This window comes from Spermophilus citellus, assembly GCF_964194105.1.
Source record: "Spermophilus citellus genome assembly, chromosome: 15".
NCBI lineage: Eukaryota > Metazoa > Chordata > Mammalia > Rodentia > Sciuridae > Spermophilus > Spermophilus citellus.
Genome location: NC_138195.1, coordinates 33,868,214 through 33,894,471, shown reverse-complemented (window position 1 = coordinate 33,894,471; position 26,258 = coordinate 33,868,214). Strand labels below are relative to the sequence as shown.

The following is a 26,258-nucleotide window of genomic DNA, read 5'->3' as shown; positions in this document are numbered from 1 at the left end:
TTCTAAGATGATATAAAAAATAAAAAATAAATCCATTCTCTCTTAATACTTTTCTAATATTCCTATCTACTCCAAAGTATGATATAATAGTAAATCAAACAAGGAAATTCATAGAAATAGTATGTACTATTATTTTTCTTGGATTAACAAATTTATCACTTCCCCCAATTCTACAACTAATAGGGGACTCAATGGAAAAAAAAAACTTGAAAAGCAACAGGAAAAAATATTTTTTTAAATCATCCACAATCATTCCACCCAAAAGTCATCACCAATATTGATTTATGTCTCTTTTCAGTACGTTTCTGTACATAATTATATAAAAATGGATAGCATTATAGTACTGTTACATAATTGCTTTTTCTATTTGAGATGAACATTTACCTACTTTAATACTCAAACATGATTTTATTTTTAATTATAATTAATGCAGTAGTTATAAAATTAATTTCATTGGACATTTACATGCATGCATATATTATGTCTTGATCATATTGTCCACCTTCCCTTTTCCCTCTGCCATTCCTTTTCCCATAATCCCCTCCCCCCATCCTCTTCCCTTCAAGTCCCTGTTCTACTTCATCTTTATTTCCCTATAGGAGAGAAAATTTGTGATTTTCCTTTTGTGTCTGGCTTATTTTGCTTAATATAATGTTCTCCAGTTTCATTCATTTTCCTGTAAATGACAGGATATAATTCTTCCTTGTGGCTAATATTCCACTGTGTTTATCTACATATTTTCTTCATCCATTTATCAGTTGAGGAACAGCCAAGCTGTTTTGATATCTTGGCTACTGTGAAAAGTGCTACAGTAAACAGGGGCATGCAGGTATCTCTTCTGTATGCCAATTTCATTTTCTTTGAATGTACATATGTGTGTGTGTGTATAATATCAGAATATAGCTATATCATATGGTGGTTCAATTTTTAGTTTTTAGGAACCACTATACTTTTTTTCCAGAGTGAATATATTAATTTACATTCCCACCAACAGTAAGGGTTCTTTTCTCTCCACATTCTCACCAGCATTTGTTATTTTTTATAATAGGCATTCTTCCAGGGGTGAAATGGAATCTCATTTCAATGTAATTTGGTTTTGTATTTCCCTGATGGATAAAAATAGAGCTTTTTTCCCATGATTTTATTGTCATTTGTACAACTTCTTTTGAAAAACATGTTTGTTTGCCCATTCTTTGATTGGATTATTTATTTTGTTTTTAGATTTCTTTATATATTCTGGATATTAATCTTCTTTCAGATAAATAGCTGCAAAGATTTTTCTCTCATCTGTAGGTTGTCACTTCACCCTGTTACTTTGCTGTGAAGCAGCTTTTAGTTTGATGAAATCCCATTTGTTAAGTCTTGCTTTTGTTTTCTGAGCCATTTGAGTCTTATTTAGGAAATTATTGCCAATGCCAATATCTCGGAGTTTTTCCTTATGTTTTCTTCTAGTAGTTTCAATGTTTCGGGTCTTACGTTAAAGTCTTTCATCCATTTGGAGTTGAATTTTATACAAGGTGAGAGAGGAGTCTAGTTTCAATCTTCTACATATGGTTATCCAATTTTCTCAGCACCATTTGTTGAAGAGGCATCTTTTCTACAACCTATGTTTTTGGCAACTTTGTTGAGAATCAGTTAACTGTGGATGTGTGGATTTAATTCTAGGTGCTCTATTCTGTTCCACTGGTATATGCCAATACCATGCTGTTTTTGTCACTATGGCTCTAAAGTATATTTTGAAATTGGGTATTGTGAGCCTCCCCAGCATTAGTCTTTGTTATAATTATACATAATAATGGGATTCACTGTGATATAGTCATATGTGCACAATGCATAACCCTATCTATTTCACTAACCACCCTTTCCTTTAGGTCCATCCCCCTCCCCGCCGCCCCTCTCTAGTGTCCATTAGACAGAACACACAACTCTTGATTTTCTGGATCTGGCTGATCTCACTTTGCATACAGTTCTTCAGTTTCATCCATTTTTCCGCAAATAACAATGTGTTCTTGTGTCTGAACCAAACTCCACTATGTGTATATATGGGATGTGTGTGTGTGTGTGTGTGTGTGTGTGTGTGTATCAAATCTTTGTTTTGTTTTTTAAAAAATGTTTTTATAGTTGTACATGAACAAAATGCATTTTATTTATTTTTATGCAGTGCAATGATTGAACCCAGTTCCTCACATATCTAGGCAAGCACTCTGACAATGAGCTACAGTCCCAGCCCATATTACATCTTATTTATCCACCTAGATGGGTTCCACAATTAGCACTGCTCTTTTTACTCAGAATTGCTTTGAATATTCATGGTCTTTTTGTGTGTCCATACAAATTCAGAGTGGTTTTTTTTGTTTGTTTGTTTGGTTGGTTTTCTTTTTGTTTGTTTGTTTGGGTTGTTGTTGTTGTTGTTGTTGTTGTTGTTGTAGTTCCATGAAGAAAGTCACTGGTACTTTGAAGGGGATTGCATTGAATCAGTAGATCTGAAAACTCCAAGCTTCTTATTCTGAACTAGAATGATGGGGCCCGTGGATGAAATATAAATATCTAGTAATAAGGAGAGAAGGGATTGTATTTAATTGTTTCAAATATTCTACCCAGAGCCACAAGTTAGGATTTCAGAAATCCAGCCACATGGTTCTCTCAAAGTTATTAATTTCCTATTATACTCCTCTCTTCTTCCATAACCAGACAACTGAAAAATTTATATCCTAAATCATATTTCAGTTCACCAATTCAAATCTATACCTAGACAGCTTGACCTTTGAGCACAAATGAAGAAAACTATAATAGGTGAAAAAAAAATTTAAAAAGATGTTTTCTATATAAATATCTAAATATAACTCATAAAAGTAACAAAAATATCCCAAAGTCTGTAATTAGTTAATAAATGATGGCATATCACAGAACAGGATATTTTATAGCCATTAAATATGATAGAGCATTGTATGATGTGAAAAATATTAACTGATATAAACAAGTTACATAGCAATGTGTTTATATTTTATATAGAAAAATATTGATGTATACACACATAAATTTATATCTCCAAATTTTTAATCCAGTATTAGTTAACAATAGAAAGGGAAAATACATATAGAAGGGGTGGCTAGGAGCTATGTATGGTAATTAACATAAATCCTGAAAAGAATAACTTTGTTGACAAATACTAATAACAGAATTAGTAGCCATTTCATCATTGACAAGATGGAAAGTAAGTGGAAGAATGGCCTCATTCTAGTGACCTCATGAGCACTGAATTTAGAATTTAATCCTAATTTAGAATTTTGACCACCTGCTTAAGTATCCTATAATCATTACTAAAATTTCTCTCTTAAATCTATTCCAAGTTAAACCAAGAGGCTTTCCAAGATGTTCAGATGTTAAAGACAAGTTTTTTCTGTTTCATCTCCTAGAAATATTTCTAGTGCAGGGCTTTAATGACACCAAAGCTTGTAAAATACGTTCATTATAGGAATTGTGTATTCGCATATTTATTACAGAAAACTAAATTTGTTCACTTTAGCCATGAATGAACTTATCTTGTGATGATTAACCTATTTAGTACTCAACTTATGGCCTTATATTGAAAAAACACACTATTAAATATAAATATCATGTGGTCAGAATTCATTGTGGCCTTTCTACCCTTGGGCCTATTTGAAATCAACAGTGCTTCTAGCAGATTCAGGTCTCAACGTACTAGGGAGCTCCTTTCAGACACATATCATTTTTATGCCAGTGTTAAAATAGTGACCAAAATTTAGAAATTTACACAATAGTAGCAGTGCTTATTTATGGATGGCAGGATTATAAGACATTTTTATGTCCTTGGGATTTTCTATGTTTTCCAGTATTTCATTATTGTTGTTATTAAAGGACTTGGGGTTTCTTTTTTATCCTGATGTTTAATTGTTGTGTGATGAAAGTGCTAAAAATTTATCAATTGAGCAAGGGCAATTTCCTTTAAAGAGAGGAGAGAGAGGAGAAAGCAGGTGAGGGAGAGAAGTTTCATTCCCAAAATAATCAAGTGTGGGTTCTTTTCAATCAGCAATTTAAGGATTTAGTGTGGGATTTTGTGTGTGTGTGTGTGTGTGTGTACTCTACAGCAGGGAGTGGGGAATTATTTTTATCTGTGTCTTACACTCTGTTCAAGTCTAACTCTCCGAACACTTACAGAATGTTGAGCATTTTCAATGTTAGAGACAGAAAGGGCCTTAGAATCATTGAGCCAAATTCCTTATATGAGAAGACGGGACTTAGAATGAAGTGACCAAGATCATCTGATTAACATAAGACTCTAAATTTCTTAATTCAAATATTCTTTTCATTCTACCAAACCGCTTCTGTGCCCATGGATAAAGGCAGTGGGAACAGGTTGCGAATGACAGCCCTGATTACCTTCCCATGCAATATTCCCAGCGTAAAGTAAGTTAGGACCCACTTATTACCCAATCATTGTCAACCTTAAATATTGTCAATACAAGCTACCTTTTTCTTATCTCTACCTCATCTCTGCCCCTCTCATAAAACGCAAAACACTAGGATCACATTAACAAGGAAGAAGAATATGCCAGAGACATGCAGAACTCTTGCTCTGGTACAGACCAAGGAGGATTATGTCCTTTGTATGGATTAAAATCCCTGGGTGTTCATTCTTTCTCTCATTCTTTCCCTTTTTAGCACAACTGATGAAGACTGTGCTTAGCTAGGCCTAGTGGTGGCACCTGTAGTCCCAGCTACTCTGGAAGCAGGAGGATCACAAATTCCAGGCTGGCCTGGACTATTTAGTGAAATCTCATCTTAAAAGAATTAGAAGGGGTTGGAGATGTAGCTTGGTGGCAGAGCACCCCTGGTTCAATCCCCAGTAATGGGGGAGGGGAGGGGCGGAGAGAATCTGCTTATCAGAAACACACACACACACACACACACACACACACACACAGTTGTCCATCTCAAAAACAAAAGATGAAAGAATTTATCCCCTATGGAAAAGTTGCTGCCAACAAAACTTCCTCTTTCTAAAAAGCAACAAAGCTTTCCAGCTTTTTTTTTCTTTTATCTGGATATTACAAAAATAGTGGAAACCATCAAAGACCATTATTCTTGCTAAGAATCTTCAACCTCTTCTAATAGGAGACTTCCAGAGAAAAAAGTCAGTGAAATGGAACTCATCAATGTAACCACTTACCTAATTAGCAGTAACAGTGCAGTGCTATTTACACAAAGTCTTTAATAACATTAAAAGTCTAATTCTGTCACAAATTTTAAGACATATTTTAAATACAAGTGATTAATCACTCTCAAAAATAAATTTAGCTGGGTAAGAAATCCCCAACTCCATTAGTATTCTCTGACATTCACAAATTCCCCTTTGTCATATCTAAGGGTTTATAGGATTGGCACTGGCTTTAGCTAAAAATCAGTCAGACTGCTGCATATTGCATCAAGCAGCTGCTCTAAACAGATCGATGATGATTTTTTTTTTTTGGTTCAATTACTAAGGGGAGTAAGAACTTTGGCACCCAGCAACGCTGTGATTTTCTTAACTAGAAAATGAGAGAGTTGTATTAAACTATTACTAAGGCTTCTTCCAGTTCCAGATAAATGCAGTTCTACGATTTTACATGTTTGGAAAAGCACCAGAAATTGAGTGGATGCCGTAGTGTAATGTAGTGGAATGCCCTCCACTCCTATGCACTGAAAGTCCATGTTAAAATGTAAACCCACCATCTGGGGAAAGTGGAATTAAGACTATCAGCCAGCACCATATTAGGAGTTAGCTTCAGGCAGTCAGAGTTCCCAGGATGAGCAGTTGCTGGGAAGAAAAGGATTGAAGCAGGCATTATAAATCAAATGCCTGTAGGAGACAGGCTAAGAGCACAAACAAATGGGAAGAGCTGAATGGGGGTGTGAAAAAAATGTAGAAGTGGTCCTCAGCTCTAACTGATGGCTGCCTGAGGAATCAAAGCTCGGAGTTATCCCATCTTCAGATTTTTGCAAATAAGGGTGAAAAGCTATAAAAGCTCTCAATTTTAAAATATTGGATCAAAATATTTTAAAACATTGTACAAGTCAAATATGTCTCCACACCAAATACACCTGAGAGTTTGGATGCAGCACACTCTACCATCAAAGAACATAACATAGGGAAGGATATAACATACAAGAGGGATGGGGGGAGGCATGGCAAATGGGAAGGACCAAGGGGCTAAAATGAAGTGAGGAAGTGAGATTGGCTTCACTAGGAAATTCAGAAGAGCAAGCAAACTTTGGGGTAGAAGATATCAAATCAGTGATGTTAAAGCTCTTTGGTGTGATTAACTCCATATGCTTTTCTTCAGGGATTTTCTGTGGAAAAATTAAATGTAGCAGGCCAAATAAGGACTCCCCAAAGATGTCCATGTCCTCCTCCCTTACCCATTCCACCCCCACTATGTTACTTCATAGTTAAAAATATTTTGCAGATATGATTAAATTAAAGATATTGAGATAGGATAACCCAGAATAATCCCTCTAATGAACCCAATCTAATCACATGAATCGCTAAAACCAGAAAATCTGTCCTGGCCCTTGTCAAAAGGGAGATGTGATTATGGAATAAAGGCCAGAGAGATGCAATGCTGCTGGCTTTGAATACACAGGAAGGGGCCATGGTCCAGGGAACACAGGCAGCCTGTGAAAGCTGAAAAAGCAAGGAAATGGACAATCCAGAGCCTCTGAAAAGGAATACACTCCTGCCGACACCTTTATTTTGGCCCATGGAGCCATGTTAGACTTTTATCCTACAAAACTGTAAGATAATAAGTTTGTTTTGTTTTAAGCCACAAGTTGTGGTCCCTTACTACAATAACTTTAGGGGAAAAAAAATCAATATAGTATATATACTCTGAGATTTTGGCAAAAGCATTCCTACATCTTTCTGAAGCTCATCTGCAGACAAAGACACAGGCTCCTTATGTTGGAAAGAGCTCAAGGTACAACAAATTGTATAAGCTGTAGATTTGTGTGGAAAGATCAATACCTACCCCATGACCTCGAAAAGCTCTGAAATCCCACTTTTAAAAGGATGAATTAATTCTCTGAAAGCTGCTCCTTCAAGTCTCAGCCACATGACATGTGAACCCTTTGTGGCTCCTTGCTACAGAATGATTTTCCTTCTTTACTTGTGGGGTTGGTTATGTTAATAACCTTTTCCCTACGCTGCACACCCCCACCTCCAAGAAGGTGGCATTTTACACCTGCTGAGATTTAGCCTGGCTTCTTCCCTCACTCTCAGCCAGACCAAGGTCTGGCGTGTCCTGTTACAGTATCATGTCTCTATCAAGATTTTACTGGGCATGATGTGTCTGAACCTGGCCATATGCTGGCTTAAGACAGAAGAGGAATGTTATCAGGAATGTGAGCTACCTGACTCAAAGTTGTTTTTAGCCTCAGATCTTCTTTCACCAGTTCATCAAATTTCACAATCCCAGTAATATTTTGGATTATGTATTGTTTAAAAAAATTCCATTAGAAGGTCCTTGGGTAATTCCATCATAATTGTGATGAATAATCCTGTGGTTTAAAGGTTACCAACCTAATCTAAATGCTAAACCTAATAGTTCTAGACAGAACTGGCCTAGCATCACTCCCCATCTATGACTTAAGATCAGATCCTCTGACTGACACCAGTGCAGAGAAGATTCTGTAGTGCTGCTAGTTCAGAAACCTAGATTGTATGAAAATAGTAAAAGTGGGGCATTGGGGGCTAGAAGGGGAAAGGATTATAAAGTATTTTGAATCTTATAAAGGTTTGTTCAAGGTTAGCTGTAGACAAACCAAATCTATGTGTATAAGGAGAAGCTGTCAATCAATACGACTATGTTCTGGTCCTCAGACTTAATGAGGAAGGTCATTCCATACCTGATTTTCCCCCTCCATTATGTAGAGAAGGTCCAGGAAACTCCTAAAATTTTACCCAACCTATGTGTGTCTGTGTGTGCATTTTCTTTCTTTCTTGTGGCAGGTTACTATGAATCTGAGGATTTGAATAAAGTACAACTCCCCGCCCCAATAATGGAATATTTAAAATAATTCTATTTTAAAATCAATATTCTTTGCTTTTAACTACTCATATGAATGATCTCCACCACAGAATCCTACTAGATTTCAGACTTGCCCTCTGACAACATTAAAATTATCAGTTAGCATCCCTACCATCAATAGGATATATTTAAGCAAACTTGAGAAAGTTAATTGCCAATACCATTTTTCCCTATCAGCCTCTGCTGTATGTCCACCCCCAAGGGACTGCCATACATTCCACACACAAGCCTGAATGATTTAGTTTTGGGTCTTGCTTGTTTTGTTTTGCTCTTATACTATTTTGAAATATGCTTGGGAACTAGTTGACCTTATTCTTGCTGAGATGCAGTCCTCAGGCTAGTGCAGGGAGACAGGGTCACTGCCTAAGTTGATTCTAGCCAGCTAACAAGTATTTTAATTACAATTAGGCCTAAAATAGTAGGGAGAATATTCTTATCCATGAGGAAATGATATGTTTGAGTCCAACATGTGTTATCTAAGGTCAGATAAGAATAAACAGGTAAGAGATAGCAACTTGTGAGGAGAGTTCAGAAGGTGCCTGTGAATTCACTTGGGTAGTGGGTCATTTTTTCTTGCAGGTCCCCACCAACCCTTTAGGGTTCTAGGATTCTAAATTTAGTATGCTGAACGTTTTAAAGCATGATTATAGAGCACAGCCAATCTCTCTGTAGTTGGTTCACTTAGACTGTGCTGCCTTAGGAAAAAAAAATCTAAAGGTCAAACTCAGAGGCACAACACTCCCTTTCCACTGAGTGAGGGCTATGATTACACCACACACAAGATCCTACAAAAACAGCTGACACAACTCAGTTAAATTCTTTCTTCTGTTTATTTTCAGAAGAGACTTTCCATAGACAGCTGCAGTGCCAGTCTCCCATCAGAATGTCATGCCAACCTTTCTGCAGGCAGATTTCCACCCACATCCTTACCCTGGGTCCAGCAGATCTGATAGGCTACAAAGGCCAGCCATGGGCTACTTCAGGGCTAAGGTCACTGGATACTTGGGTCAGCATAGAAGCATTAGAAACTATACCTGCCGTGCCAAACTCTGACATTTGTAGGTTCAAATTCTGACTCAGCCTTTTTTCTTGGAGGGGGCACAGTACTGGGGATTAAACCTAGGGGCATTCTACCATCAAACCTTTTTATTTTTTGAGACAGGTCTGAGGCTGGTCTTGAACCTGTGATCCTCCTGCCTCTGGTTCAGTCTTTTATCTTGTGCAGTTTCCAGCAAGGGCCTTAATGTCTCTCAGCTTCAACCTCCTCCACAAAATGGAACTATGAGTGACTAGCTTTCTCAGCAAGTATAGATGGCTAAATGAGATCAGAGTTGAAAAGTAACTGGCATGATGTGTACACAGTCGTCACTAATTTGTCATTATCCCAGAAGAAAATCTAATCCCCTCTGCCATGAAATGAAAGGGGCAGAATAAATTAAATCAATATTTCTCCCCCAAAGGAGGACCTATCTCCACTCTTCCCTGAATCTTAACGCTGATTATCTTCAAATAGAAAGACAGGGAAAGTAGGTCTTTATGTTTCTTTTTGCCCTTTCTCAGACTATAAGGAATGCCAAAGATCAGAAAGCCCTGACTGTATGGGGGTGGCATCACACAAGTTAGTACTTTTAGAAAACAGACTCCAGGCACAGTGCAGCTCCTGACAACAGAGGACTCACCTTGGTTGAAGTCGAACTGCTTCTTGACACCTGAAGGTGTTGTTCTGTGGACTCTCGTGAACTGGCGTTCCTGTTCTTCCCTGGCACTCCAACTGGCTGGGCCCCACATGCTCTGTCTCCTACAAGAAGAAATTGTAAATGTAGATGAGCTGTCAGCAGTGAGTGATCAGATCCACAGCTTTCTGTGGCTGGGGCCTTCTTAGGGCAGGGGAGCAGCAACATATCACACACACATTCTACTGAAGATAGTGTGGGAAGGGAGAAATTCAGTGGTCAAAAATTTTAAATATTCCTATCAGTCAGTTGCTGCAAGATTATAGGAGAAAAGAAAAAAAAAACTGAAAAAAATCCAATGTCCAAAAGTTCTGAAATAGCCACCCAGTAGAATTTTACAGGCATTAAAGATAATGTTATAGAAGACAATTTAATGAATAGCTACATCTGAAAATATAATTTATAGAATATTTATAGTATAGGCTAATGTTTGTAAAACAAACCTATGTGAATGTACATTTACACAGGGATAAGCCAAATCAAAATCTTAACCATGATTAACTCTGGAGATGTCATTTTTGTCTCTTTTGGGTGCCCATATGGATTTTCTAAATTTTCTATAATAAGAAATTTAACTTAATCTGAAAACTAAGGAACAACCCATTTTATAAAATCCAAATCCCAAACATGATTGATGTCTTCCCCCTTTCACATATAACTATTGCCATTGGCTACACTGCATTCAAAAAACCCACCACATTGGGCATCCATGATGCAATCCACTCATTGATTTAGAAAAACTCCAGAGTGCTAAACACTGGAGAATATCATAAACACACCCAGCTAAAAATAGTCTGGATTTAATACAAAGACTTACAAAATGAAAGATTTAAAAGTCTAGCAGTTCAATTTTTATAACCATTGAAACTTAGCAAACCTCCAAATTCTTAGAATAAGACATTCCTCTTTACCTAATAAACGAGATACTAAAATGAAAATCCATGAGAAATTCCATAAATCCAGATGGTTACCACCATATAATCAAAAATGTTTGACAAGTGCAGTGATTTTTTTTTGTTTGTGTAGTATATTGTGTTGACAAATAGACACCCAGCCCTTGTACTAGGAGTTGCATTGAAGTCTATACAAGTGACAATGTGTCAAACGTCTAAGAAGTCATTTTTCCAAAATACTATAATAATCTGCTGGGGTTATTTGCCAAGTCATCATCACAAACTTCTGAAACAAAATCTTACAAATGCCTTCACATAAGGTAAGTTGAATGGTGGGATTGGTAGGAGAGCTGAAGGGAAGGAATGAATTAAATCTATTAGGAACAGTAATACTTCCAAGCCTCCCTATTCAGGACAAAGACTCTTTACATGAAATGTTCCACAAGCATCCACTTGTGGAACATGTCTAGTTTTCTAGACAGTAGTTTGTGAGAAATTCTATAGCTACACAAACACTGGCCAACTTCCCCCACACAATGATTTCAAGTAAGATGGCTTTGCTTATTACTCGCTAGGTATGTGACCTTGGCCAAGTTATTTAAATTATGTAGCCCTCAGTATCCTTGTCTATAAAAATGGGAATTTTCCTTCCAACCTCACAAGGTTGTTAAACAAGATGCGATGAACAGCTCTTTTAGTGCCTGACAACTAGAATATATAGCAGATCAAAACTATTGATGATGATAATATTCCTTGAGATATATTGGGCCTTAAGATACATAAAATTCCCTTAGAAAAAAAATCAACATTCTAAAACTTGGGCTAAGGAAATGCTTAACCTAATTTCAGCAAAAGACCTAAAGGTTTCTATATTAACATTAATATTAAACATCATATTTACAGCCTCGATGACTTAAGAAATTTAAGACTTAAGGCCTTAAGAAATTATCCTGCTAGTCTCTAAAAAAGTTTAAACACAAAATTCACATTTTATTAAAACTCTCCTCTTTAGGGAAGAGCAGCCTGTTTTTCCAAAGATAGTATTTCATCTAATTTTTTGAGCCTTCAACTCATTGAGAAGGGTAGAAGAGACCACTCGCTGCTGGATTCCCTTAGATCTAACAATTTATCTCAGAGATGAATAAGAGGGAATTTGAAGAGAGTAGTCTCTTAATCTGCTCAGAATTCTCAAAGTATTGCAAGAGGAGAACTTCTGAGATGGTGAAAAAGGAGTACTTGGAGATGGCTGACAATCAAGTCGCCAAATCAAATGCAGAGAAAATGCAATTATCATGCTTCCTTAGGCACTAAGAATTCCAAACCTCAATGTGTGTGGAGATGGGGAAAGAATAAGGAGTAGAGTGAAAATCATCATGAACACTGAGGAACAAAGCAGGTTCTGATGTGAGACAGATGCATGATAGCAATGACAGGTTGCTCTTTCCAATGTCCAAAGATCACACCCCAAAGTTCAGATCTCCAAAATCCCCTCCAATCAGAAACTCAAATCTAGCCTCTGTCAGAAAATGAATTCCTTCAAAGCCCCTATGAGCTTGGAAAAATCTTCTGTTTATAAGAAAAATATTAAAGATTTTCCATTTAGTCGCTTCTATTCCATTATCTCTTCATAAAATGTCCCTGTGTGAGCCAATAACCCCAGCAAATCTCACACAGGAATGTATAAGGCTTTAAGTGATTATAACTTTAAGGCCATAAGTCTTCCAGCGAAGGTCCAAGACATCACAGAGATAACACCTCCTTGTGTCCCGAGTTGCTGACCAACAAACTATGAAATGTAATAAGTAGTTATTAATTTAAATTTAAGAGTTATTTGTCATACAGCAGTAAATCTTTCCTCTAAGATACCAATAATGAAAAAAACCACCATCTATTTGATTAAATAATATGTTTAGCAGAAAATAATGCACCCTAAATGCACCTATACATTTTAAGGTACAGATATGAAAAAGTTGTAAGTCTGAAAGGACCTGTGTATTGGAATCAAGAAATCACAAATCATGCCTGGTAGAGCCTGGCATGTGAAAGACACAGTAAGTCCTGTCAAAAAAACAAACCCATAAAAAAATGATTGCAAGATTCCAATCTGGGGAATCTAAGATGGTGGGCCATAGAGAGGCAGCATTCTGAGTCGCTCGACCCAACACCCCACCATGGGAAGCAGCCCACCTCCATCTTGGGTCCCCTTCCTCGCCATCTCTGACAGGGGGCAGCTTCCAGATTGGAACTCCAGCTGGCCAGGTGTCCGGTTTCCAGCTCCTCCCTCTCCCCAGTGTCCTGTAATCCCACACAGTAACCGCCTAACACAAAACAGCTCAGTGGGACCAGGGCACTGCCCACAGAAGCCCCAGTGAGAGAGGCCCATTAATTGGGAACTATTAAGAGAAAGGGAAAGGTTGCAACAGTGTGGAGACTATCAGATCAGGAACTGGGAAATCTTGAGGCAAGATAGGGAGACAGGACCGGGTGCTCAAGTCAAATGAGCGGATCCAAAAAAAGACCCTGTGGTGCAGTCTCCCTCAAGGGGCTGGTGGGTGCTACACCTCACTTCCAGGTACCCTGCACCAGGACCAGCCCCCATCCTGGTTACCTTCACCGTCCTAAGGGCGGAGATACCAGCTAACAGACAACCCCACCTATTAGATGAGAAGACAAGCAGGAAAGATACCTATCTCCAACCAAAAAAATTAATAATCCTGGTTTCTTCCTTCGAGATTTTTCTTCTCCTCTTCTATTCTCCCACCCTCACATCTCCAACATATGTGAAACCAAGTACTTTGCATGAATTAGGATTTTGAGGACTGGGACATCTGAATAGTATATTATACTTGTGTAGTATATACCTTTTTTCTCCCTTTTCCTCCAATTTTGTTACCTTACATATAGGGGGGAACCATTTAGGATAACTTCAGCATCTGAGTTGAAAAATCTGCAAGCTCGACAATCCTGAAACAACATGTATCAAGCTCTGAAAGAAAATGGATGCCAACCAAGAATCTTGTATCCAGCAAAATTAAGCTTCCGATTTGCTGATGAAATAAAAACCTTCCATGATGAACAAAAGTTAAAAGAATTTACAGCTAGAAAATTGGCACTACAAAACATCCATGAAGAGGAAATGAAAAACAACAGTGAAAATCAGCAGAGGGAGGTATTACACTAAAGGAAAAACTAATCAAAGGAGAAACCAAGTCATTAAATAACAACAACAAAAAGGCTAGGAATACAAATCATGTCTCAATAACAACCCTAAATGTTAAAGGCCTAAACTCACCAATCAAAAGACACAGGTTAGCAGGCTTGATTTTTTTTAAAAAAAAAAAAAAGACCCAACAATATGCTGCTTCCAGGAGACTCATCTATTAGGAAAAGACATAAGACATACACAGACTGGAGGTAAAATGTTGGGAAAAATCATACCACTCACACAGACTGCGGAAGCAAGAAGGGGTTTCCATCCTCCTATCAAATAAAATAGACTTCAAGCTAAAGTTAATCAAAAGGAATAAAGGAGGACATTTCATACTGCTCATACACCAACAAGACATAACAATTATATATACTCCCCAAACAATGGAGCATCTATGTTCAAACAAATTCTTCTCAAGTTCAAGAGTCAAATTGACCACAATACAATAATCTTGGGTGACATTAACACACCTATCTCACCACTGGATAGATCTTTCAAACAAAAGCTAAGCAAAGTAACTATAGAACTCAATAATACAATCAATAGCTTAGACTTAACTGACATATATAGAATATTTCATCCTTCAACAAGCGAATACACTTTATTCTCAGCACCACATGGATACTTCTCTAAAATAGGCCATATAATATGCCACAAAGCAACTCTTAGCAAATACAAAAAAAAATAGAGATACTACATTGCATTCTGTATGACCATAATGGAATGAAATTAGAAATCAATGATAAAATAAAAAAATAAAAATTACTCCAACACCTGGAGACTAAATAATAATACGCTACTGAATGAACAATGGGTTGCCAAAAGACATCAAGGAGGAGATTTAAAAATTCTGAGGTTAATGAGAATACTGACACAACATATTGAAATTTCTGGGACACTATGAAGGCAATACTAAGAGGAAAGTTCATTGCAAAGAGTTGATTCCTTAAAAGAAGAAAAAGTCAACAAATAAATGACCTAACGTTATATCTCAAGCTCTAGAAAAACACCACCAAAAGCACTAGAACACAGGAAATAATTAAAATTGGAAAAGAAATCAATGAAATTGAAATAAAAGGATTAAAATACTTGACAAAATGAAAAGTTGGATCTTTGAAAAACTAAAATTGACAGACCCTTAACTATGTGAATGAAGAGAATGAGAGAGAAAACTCAAATTACTAACATACATGATGAAAAAAAATTACAATAGACATTAAAGAAATACAGGGGTTAATTAGAAATTATTTTGAAAACTTATACTCCAATAAAATAGAAACTATTGAAGGCATTGAAAAATTTTGTAAGTCAATGATTTGCCCAAATTGAATTAGGATGATATATACATAATTTAAACAGACTAATATCAAGTGATGAAATAGAAGATCATCAGAAGCCTACCAACTAAGAAAAGCCCAGGACTGGGTGGATACACAGCCGAGTTCTACCAGACCTTCCTTTAAAGAACTAATACCAATACTCTTCAATTTATTTCAGGAAATAGAAATACAGGGAACACTTCCAAACTCATTCTATGAGGCCAATATCACCCTGATTCCAAAACCAGGCAGACACATCAAAAAAAAAAAAAAAAAGAAGAAGAAGAAAAAAAAAGAAAAGAAAAAAAAACTTCAGTCCAATATCTCTAATGAACATAGATGCAAAAATTCTCAATTAAATTCTGGCAAATTTAATACAAAAACATATCAAAACATAGTGTACTATGATCAAGTGGGAGTCATCCCAGGGATGCAAGGTTGGTTCAACATATGGAAATCAATAACTGTAATTCATCACATCAATAGACTTAAAGATAAGAACCATGTTGTTAGAGTCTGTAAACAAGTCAGGATGGCGCCTGGCATTTTGCCAGAGGGAGTGGTTTGTGAAGTAACGCCAGCGAGCCATTAAGTGTGGAGATTCCTTATTGGTTGACTGCTGTATCTAGTTTATGTTAATTAAGATAAGCTGTGTGGAATGTATATATACCCCTCTGGTCCTACAATAAACGGCTCCCACTCCTGCTTTATCAATGTACACAAGTTGTTCGTCACCCCCCTGGTTAGTTTGCCCAGCCAGCTGGGCTGCGGCACCATATGATCATTTCAATAGACATAGAAAAAAATATTTCACAAAATAAAATACCCCTTTATGTTCAAAACACTAGAAAAATTAGGGATAATAGGAACATATCTCAACATCTTAAAGGCTATCTATGCTAAGCCCAGGCCAACATCATTCTAAATAGAGAAAAATTGAAGGCATTCCCTCTAAAAACTAGAGCAAGACAGGGATGCCCCTCTGTCACCATTTTTATTTAACATAGTTCTTGAAACACTGGCCAGAGCAATTAGATGAAAGAAATTAAAGGAATATGGATAGGAAAAGAAGAACTCAAATGAGCAAATCAGATAGAGCACTAATCTCTAGGGTATATAAAGAAATCAAAAAGCTGACGATATGATTCTATACCTAGAAGACTAAAAAAGTTCCACCAGAAAACTGCTAGAACTAGTAAATGAATTCAGCAAAGTAGCAGAATATAAAAATCAACACCCATAAATCAAATACATTTCTGTATATCAGTGACAAATCCTCAGAAAGGATGACTATACTGTTTATAATAGCCTCAAAAAAAATTAGGAATCAACTTAAAAATTAGTGAATGACCTATACAATGAAACTACAGAATCCTAAAGAAAGAAATCAAAGATGACATTAGAGGGTAAAAAATCTACCTTGCTCTTGGATTGGCACCAAGATAGATTGGTAGATCAATGGTACAGAACAGAGGACATAGAGACTAAACAAAATTACAGTTATATTAGACAAAATGCCAAAAACATATTGAAGATAACCTCTTCAACAAATGATCTAGGAAAACTAGAAATTCATATGCAACAAAATGGAGTTAAACCTCTCTCACCATGCACAAAACTCAACTCAAAGTGGATCAAGGACCTACAAATTAACCAGAAACCCTATGTCTAATAGAATAAAAAGTAGGCCTTAATCTCCATCACATCGGATTAGATCCCAACTTCCTTAATAAGACTCCTGTAGTGCAAGAATTAAAATCAAGAATCAATAAATGGGATATATTCAAAGTAAAAGTTTCTTCTCAGCCAAAGAAACAATCAGTGAGGTGAATAGAGAGTCTACATAATGGGAGCAAATCTTTACCCCTCACACATCAAATAGAGCACTAATCTCTAGGGTATATAAAGAAATCAAAAAGCTAAGCACCAAAAAAAAAATAACCCAATCAATAAATGAGCTGAGGACCTGAACAGACACTTCTCAGAAGATAATATACAATCAATCAACAAATATATGAAAAAAATGTTTATCATCACTACTAATTAGAGTAGTTTTGATTTGCATTTCTCTAAGATTTCATCTCACTCCAGTCAGAATGGCAGCTATTAAGAATATAAACATCAATAAGTGTCGGTGAGGATGTGGGGGAAAAGGTACACTCATACATTGATGGTGGGACTGCAAATTGGTGCAGTATGAAAATATGAAAAGGAGTATGGAGATTCCTTGGAAAACTGGAATTGGAACCACCATTTGACCCAGCTATCTCACTCCTCAGTCTATAACCAAAGGACTTAAACACAGCTACAGGGACACAGCCACATCAGTATTTATAGCAGCACAATTCACGATAGCTAAACTGTGGAACCAACCTAGATGTGCTTTAGTAGATGAATGGATAAAAAAAAATGTGGCATGTATACACAATGGGATTTTACTCAGCAATGAAAGAGAATAGAATCATGGCATTTGCAGGTAAAGGGATGGAGTTGGAGAAGATAATGCCAAGTGAAGTTAGCCAATCCAATAAAGACAAATGCTGAATTTTTTCTCTGCTATAAGGAGGCTGATTCATAGTGAGGTAGGGAGGGGGAGCATAGGAGGAATAGATGAACTCTAGATAGGGCATATGGGTGGGAGGGGAAAGTAGTGGGTATGGGGTTAGAAATTATGGTGTAATGAGGTGGCCATCATCCTCCAAAGTACCTATATGAAGACATGAATGGTGTGAATATATTTTGTATACAACCAGAGATATGAAAAATTTTGCTCTAGATGTGTAATAATATGAATTATAATGCATTCTGCTATTATAACAAATTGGAATATAAAAATTTTTAAAAAGAGTCCAATCAGGAAGCCTCAAAAGCAATAAGGGAAGAAAACCCAACCCTTAAGCTGTACTAGTTTTTAAAAATAATTTCATACTTTCCCTCAAAGGAGAAAGCAGAAGAAAAGGGGAATATCATCTTACTGAATTAACAGAACAATAACTTTCAAAGGTATTGTGCTAGTCATAATTTATTCATAGGGAAAGGAAAAATACAAAACAAGAACAACAGTACTCAAATGTATCTGCTTCCATTAAAAAGCTTTAGCTGCACATAGGAGAGACCAGGTCTCACTCCCTTGGTTATCCCACATCTGTTCTAGTTGGACTCCACGGTTTGGCCAGTGCCAAGGTTAACAAGGACTATCAAACAAAGTCACAAAGTCGACAGAGTATATAATACACTTCAGGATGATTGGGAGTTAACATTTTATCCCCAATCCTCTCTCTCCTCCAAAGGTGACAACATATGAACAAGAAACAATGCATTTGGTTACCTTCCCCATTTAAGCTTCATCACATCTTTGTTCAGAATTAGGTGTAACACCTAGCTCAAAAATTCTAGAACACTAGAGTGTTTCTTCTGAAATAATTGAGATACATTTTTTACTTAAAAAAAAAATCCACTACTGCAAAGCAAGCATTTGATAGTTGAGGAGGTTAGGTAAAGGTGAATAAGACACTCCTTCCTCCAAAGAATTTTAAATCTACTATTTGACAAAGACTAAAGTATAAGATGGCACACTCTAATTTTCTTACTTCTGTATTTATGCATTTTTTAAACAGTCAGGTCCAAGCTGACTACGAACACGAGGGAAGGAGAAGCCTAACCCCTCTCTTCTATGCTGGTCTTCCTGCCTGCCACCTGGCCAGGGAGAGTTTGGATGGCCACTTGGAAAAAGAGTCATTGTATATCTTTTCCTGCTCCCAGTCATCTTCTTCTACTTCACCCCAATATATCCCAAGTCCAGCTTCAGCCAAATGATTTTGTAGTTCTGCTATATTCATAAGCCATCAAATTGACTAAGCTCTGTGATATTCCATTAGAACGCTGCCTACGAAACACACTTTTTAGGTTATTTTCTGATCCATGCACAGAGGAGTGACTAGTGTGCACAATGACAACAGGAAAGGAATTAACTTGAGAGGCTCAAATTCCCAGCTTAGTTAAGGAATAATTAGCTTCCCCAAAGCAGGAATGATGAAATACATTTCATCCTTGTTAGGATTTTAATGAGCTCAGGTGACTCCTGTAGAACTTGGGAGAATCTAGTTTTGTTTCAATGGCATGGCTGTTGCTTCAGAACCTCCCAAGTTCCCCAATTTGTACAAATCCATAACGGGGGGTGGGGAGCATTCTACATCCTCATCTCAGTACTTGCCCAGTTTTTCTGACTTGCTTGACAAGTCAAAATGGTACTTTTGGGTCTTGAGATATATGCATCTTCTAAATCTTCCTTTCCAGATGTGGCAGATCAAAACATTGAATCTTTTTCATCTTCTCACACTTTGTTCATTCTATTCTAAAACTGATTATACTTATTTTCTTTAACTGCTATCTTGTATTTTAAAGAAAATGTTCAATAACTAATCATTTCATGCTAATAGCAATGCTTTGCATTTTCAGAGCATGTGCCCCCAAGAGCCCCAATTCTTACCACTATGACAATAGTTGATAACTTGACAGTTTGGAAAATTATGTATAGTCAACCTTTAAGATAAACAAGTGCTATGAATTTACTCTCTACTATATCACCTTAGCTTTCTTCTTACCTCAAACCTGCATACATCTGTGAAAGTGACTTAATATTCTGTTGAATGATTGGAGAAGCTTAAAAACTTTTTTTAATCTCCTGATTAAAAGAACTACTGTATTATTACATTTGTGCCATAATTGGAGTAAAGGAGGCCCTGAAAGAGCTAATTTCTGAAACATGTATCCATTATTTAAAATGTTCTGACCAGTATGAACAGTTTCTTCAGATCTATTTTTGAAACTAATTTTTGGTTACCATAGTCATTATAAATAAATCCTGAAGGGAGGCATGGTTTCATAATCCATACATGTCCACAAAGTAGGATCTCCTTGGAATTTGTAATATAGAAGTGTCTATAATATAGAAGTAGTACTCAGGTATTGCTCTATTGTAAGAATTTCTAGTAGAAAACAGATTTAAATGTCTATTTTATCCACTTCCCATGCACTGAGTGCCTGAACTTAAACCAGGCACTTCATCTACATTTCCTTAAATTTTAAAACAGTCCATATTCTTATTTTAAATTATAAAAGCAACACATAATCATGAAACAGGTCAAGCAATTGAATTTATGAATCAACACAGCCCACAAATTTAAAAAAAAAAAACCTTAAGTACACAGTAATATCCACATCCCATCGCATCCCCCACCCCGACATTTGAGCTTCCCCTCTACCTTTCCTCATGGGATCCTACTATCCACTATTTTACAAACAGATAAGTGAAAAGGAGACTGCAAAGATGACCCAAAAAGATGGAAAGAAAATGCAGAGTGTGCTGTCATGAAAGTTTCAAGAAGGAGCCTGACTTACCTCTTTCATATTTCATTGCAATGAAAAGGAATTTTAGCTCCATTCGAAAAATGAGGGTATCGCCAATATGGAAAGCAGTATGGAGATTTCTTGGAAAATTGGAAATGGAACCACCATTTTGACCCAGCTATCCCACTCCTCGGTCTATACCAAAGGACTTAAAAACAGCATACTACAGGGACACAACCACATCAATGTTTATAGCAGCACAATTCACAATAGTTAAACTTTGGAGCCAGCCTAGATGCCCTTCAGTAGATAAATGGGTTTTTAAAATGTGGTATATATACACAATGGAATATTACTCAGCAGTAAAAGAGAATAAAATCATGACATTTGCAGGTAAATGGATGGATTTAGAGAAGATAATGCTAAGTTAAATTAGCCAATCCCAAAAAACTAATGTTGAATGTTTTCTTTGATATAAGGAGGCTAATTCATAGTGGGATAGGGAAAGGGAGCATGGGAGGAATAGACGAACTCTAGATAGGGCAGAGGGGAAGGGAGGAGGCATGGGGCTAGAAATGATGGTGGAATGTGAGGATCATTATTACCCAAAGAACATGTATGAAGACACAAATCGGTGTGAATATACTTTGTATACAACCAGAGATATGAAAAATTGTGCTCTATGTGTATAATAAGAATTGTAATGCATTCTGCTGTCATGTAAAGAAAAGAAACAAAAAGAAAACTAGGAGGTGTGTTTTAGTCTCCCTGTTTTCTCCATGATGAAGAAGAGAGATGAGTTCCCTAGGCCAGAAAGATGAACTTTCGTGCAAGAAATGCTTTCTGGAAGAACTTGCAAACTATAGCTAATAATATTCATGTATTTTAAGACTATTCCCAGGACAGGAGATAGTAGGTATTTCTGTTTTCTGGCTAAAGTAGAAATGATTCAATGAAATACAGTTTATCATTCAATAGATCCATTAGCCTTGAAAGTCTACCATTTTTCATTAATTTGAGGGGACCTTCATTATTTCAAGTAGTTTCCATTAAAAGAGACAATTATTTTAAACCCCATACTTAATTTAAAATTGCATAAATTAGGACCACTCTGTATTCCTTAACTGAGCTAAACAGCCCAGTTCCAAAACCTAATCTCCTAAACCCAAATTCAAAGCTCTTCCTGCTGTTTCAATGACCCAGAGGTGCTCCAAGAAAATCAGTATGAATACAGTCACAGTTAACAAAATATAACAGCTGGGGCTGGTGTTATTCAAATATAAAATCAATATAATAAGAATTTTCAATGGTATTTGTTTTTTCTGCTCTGCAGCATGTGGCTAAAGACACAGAGACTCGTAAGGAGAATTCATAAAGAAATTCATAAAGGAGGAGATTCATAAAGAAATTAAGGTCTTCACTTCAATGAGTTAACACAGATGGGATCAGGGGCAGGATTTATCAGCTAAATGAAATGCAAGATTAACCTCCGAGTGTTCTAATAATTAGCTACCAAATCTTGCTACCCCTTTCCTAAAATCTGTATATTTATGCTTCCGCGCCGCAGAGGAATTAAGCCTGTATGAACCTCCAATTCTGCAATTATAATACTTCATCAAGTCTACAGAATACCCCAAATAGAATGTGAAGCATGAAGGAAAACAAAAGCCAACAAGTTCTGGTCATGATCACGTTGCTTCACTCCTCGGTAGTACTGGTGTGTATAACTGCCAGGCCCAAGCACTGAAATGTGCTTACCCTGACCTTTGAACCAGACCAATCCCTCGAAGGGAATGAGGCTTTCTAGACTTGACTGCTATTAATTAAGGATATAGGAACTGACCATCACTGTAGCTTTATGGGCCTCCTGGAATTCTGGCTGTATTTGTCATTTGTTTCTACAGAGTATTTATTCTGTTCTTTCCCTAGTTCTGCCCTTAGGAAATTCACAGTCTAATAATGGTGATGGGAATGGTACTGAAAAGTAGGCAACACAAACCATAAACAGCCAACTACAGTATGATAATGATTGAGGCCACAGTAGAAAGAAGGAGTGTGAGATGCTTTGAGAACATATAGGAATGACACCAAGCCCAGTCACAGGAGAAGTACCACTAGGATGAAGCAACAGCCCTGGAAGAGACAGAGATGGGAAGAAAGAATGCTACAAGGCAAACATGTGAAAGTGAGAATACAGCATGTTCAAGGACTTCAGAGTGTGTGGCCATCTTTGGAGCTAGAGCCAAAAGGGGAGATGGTGACCAACGAGGCGAGCAAGGAGGGTACAGTCATAGCACATATCACAGGAACCTTATAAGTATTAAAACCTTTAAGTCCTGAAGAGTCTGGGCTTTCTTTTAAAGGCAATAGCAAGTCACTTAATATTAGAAGAAAGATATGTTTGGATTTACACCTGAGGAAGATCATCTCAGGCTTGCACATTGGTGAATTTCAAGATGAAGAGGAAGAGTAGAAGAAGGGAGGAGAGTTAGACAATTACAACTTCCCAAGAAAGAAACTGCCATTACTTGGATGACTGAGGTGGTTGTCAGTATGGACAAAGATTAATTGCTTTAAAAGATTAAAGAGGTAGAGAGAGAGGCCTGTTGATTGACAGGATGTGACTGAATGAAAAATAGGAAAGACCAAAGGTGATGCTAAATGTTCTAGTTAGGAAAATGGAATGACTTATTGTCATCACTGAGACAGCAACAAGATGAAACATGGTGTTCAGGGGCAATGGAGTATGAGGTGCCTATGATGAATCCAGTAGGAAATTATAGGCGAGCTAGAATCTTACAGCAAAGCTAGGATTACAAATTTGGGAATGAGTGTGAGAGTGACTAAAACCACAAGTGGGGTACCTAGTCAGTGTGCAGAGAGGGAAGAGAAAACCTGAAAGAATGTCCAGGAGAAATCCCTGAGGAATGCCAACATTTATGGGATTGGTGATGTATTGCCATATTAAAAGTAAAGCTGTAAAATAGTAGATAGTAAGATCAAATGTGGGGGGTGGGGATGGTGAGGATGTGGATATTACTGTGTATTTATGTTTTTTGTTAATGTGGAAAGTGTTGATTCATAAATTACTCAATTGCTTGACCTATTTAATGACTATGTGTTGCTTTTATAATTTAAAATAAGAATACGTGACTTTTTTAAAAAATTTAAGAGACAGGCAGAGATGAAAAGGAGACCTCAAAGAAGACCCAGAAAGACAGATGGAAAGAAAATGCAGTGTGTGTTGTCATGGAAGGTTTAAGGAGGAAGCTTATTGCCTGATCCTACCTCTTTCACATTTCAGTGAAATGCTAAAGAATTTTTAGAAAAAAAAACAGGGTAAAAAAAATTTAAAACATTAAATATTAGTAAAAATGCATTCAACAATACAACCTGTCTTCAGATGTTATAAAGTTTCAAACTAGGTGTCACTGTTTCTCACAGCTTGCTAAATTTTTAAAGAGGCATTCATTTTTCAAAGCAATGAATCAAAACTCATGGTTAAATGGGACAACTCGAGAGTGAGTCGGTGCCTATAAATATGGCAACACAAGCTCAAGCCTTCCTATCAGAAACTGGTCATAGGCACAATACAGAGGTATCAAAGAAAGAAAAAACAATGGTCCTTTTGACAAGTGTGCATTTCCTTCTCATCCACATGGCATCTCAGGCCTGTGACAGAAGCTAGTAAATTATTTTAGCCTTAAAAGATTAGTATAATTTAAAAATTGGAAACATTTCTGATTTTAATATCAATTAAAAACATTTTTAAATAGTCTCCCTTTGAGTTGATGTTTAAGTTCCCACACATACTTTTTTTTCCAAGTAATTCTCTGGAGTAAGAGGTATCTTTTATTCCTTTTTGCCTGACAAGGCAAACAGCCTGTTAATATGAAATCTCTACCATGCTCTTTTCTCAAATTATTAAATGATGTGAGTTATTCTTTGCTTTTAAAGCTCTCTCAATGCTTCATTTCACAAGCTCCCTTGTTTATTTTATTTAGCTTAGCAAAAATCAAATTACTCTTCAGTTCCCAAAACAGTCATGAGAAAAATCCAAAATTACCATCATAACAATTACCCCAGTTGCTCAAGCTCCCAGACGAGGGCTAAGCCCAAGGAGAATCAGGGACCTTCAGAGAAAGGTCCATACTCAATGAGGCAGGGGGATGGGGGCAAAAGGGCTTTTCTAATTCTAGTTGTGAATAAAATCTGTGCTTTTTATGGTGGCTCCTTATACAAATATTTATGAAACACTTTCTACTCTTCCAGGGACAAATATAGCCATAGACTACAGTAGCAAACAAAATAGATCACAACTGAGGAATCAACAACCACAAAGCAAGAATAAGGTTCTAGGCTTTTGCACCATCAGTGCAGATTTCCCCCACATTTCTTACTTTTCATAATGAATGATCAAACCAACAAGCCTAAGAGCACTGCAAGATGTAAAATATCTTTTGAGGAGGACCCTGTACCCCAACCATCCCTCAATCCATACCCTTTGCTTTCTCAATGCAGTTTCCTCATTCCAGGGATTATTTGCCTTACTCCCACTGTAGTTCGATCCCAGGGATCCTGGATGGGCGACTCCATGTCCCACCTCCCCCATTCCTGAGGCCACATGAGCAGTCCTGTGTCTTTCTTGACTCTCATTTTCTGTGATGTTGAATCCTTTACAACTGTATTTTGCAGTCTGTACAGAATCTGTGTGCTTGGTGTATGTCCTCCATGCTAAAAACATAAGCACCCCAAAGAAGAATGTCTGTCTCACATTTCTTTTCACTCTCTCAAAGTTTTTCAGCATCATAAAAAAATATTTGACAATTCATTCAGTCAGTCCTGACAGGTCCTCTGAGCACCAGTGCCTGGCACTGCCATTTGTATGTTCAGGAAACATGAAACACACACACACACACACACACACACACACACACACACACACACAACATAAAACCTCTAAAAATTGGGACTTATTCAAGGGAAATGTCAGTTGAATTATTTCTGGAAAGTAGGAACTACTAGATCTCTTTACTGAAATGCCAGTTTCTCATTGCTTGCCTGCTCTTTTCTGTAACTGCAATGAGGCTAAGAGAGTTTGGCCTAAGGAAGGGCCTTGAACAGCTGTTTTACTGAATAAATAAGAAACTGCCGAACACTAACAGCAGCCTGCATTGGCAGTATGTGAACTTTTCAACTGCTTTCCCATCCATTAGCATAACTTATCGAGTATGTTTTTAAATGAGGGCATTTAAGTACTTGGAAAGTATTAGTTTTAAGTGTTTTCTTTTTCCCTGCCTACATCAGGATTATGCCTACAATGTTTCATAGATGGTGGTTGTGTAAAAGTCAAACCAGACATTTTTCTCACAAATTCTGAGGGAATTTAAATTCGACAGCTTTAGGTTTTCTTATATAGCACTGAAATCTATCCAAGTGCTGAATAAAACACAGCATTAGGCAGGGACATTTGACAGTTTTCCGCACTGGGCTCTAAACACATTCCTATATCATCAAGGGACATGTCCGTCTTTCCTGCCACTGAACTAGACATTGAGGATTTCAAGGCAAGTCCTAACTGTTCTCCTGAAACATGGACCAGTTAACACAAAGGGGAATCATGCCATTTGAACATCCCCCTTTTAATGACTGTGGAAACATCAGATATT

General features: G+C 37.0%; 1 protein-coding gene across 3 annotated transcripts in view; it reads right to left on the bottom strand.

Moving 5' to 3' along the window:
• Nucleotides 1-26,258, bottom strand: part of FAM13C (family with sequence similarity 13 member C) — a 118,650-nt gene that overhangs the window by 66,360 nt on the left and 26,032 nt on the right. For 2 of the 3 annotated variants that reach the window (XM_081267905.1, XM_081267903.1), the window contains one exon: nucleotides 9,767-9,885. In XM_081267905.1, coding sequence (XP_081124031.1) covers nucleotides 9,767-9,885 — 119 coding nt within the window. Of the gene's footprint in view, nucleotides 1-7,028; nucleotides 7,145-9,766; nucleotides 9,886-26,258 lie in introns of those variants that run through there. The other variant, XM_081267904.1, reaches the window with a different exon arrangement.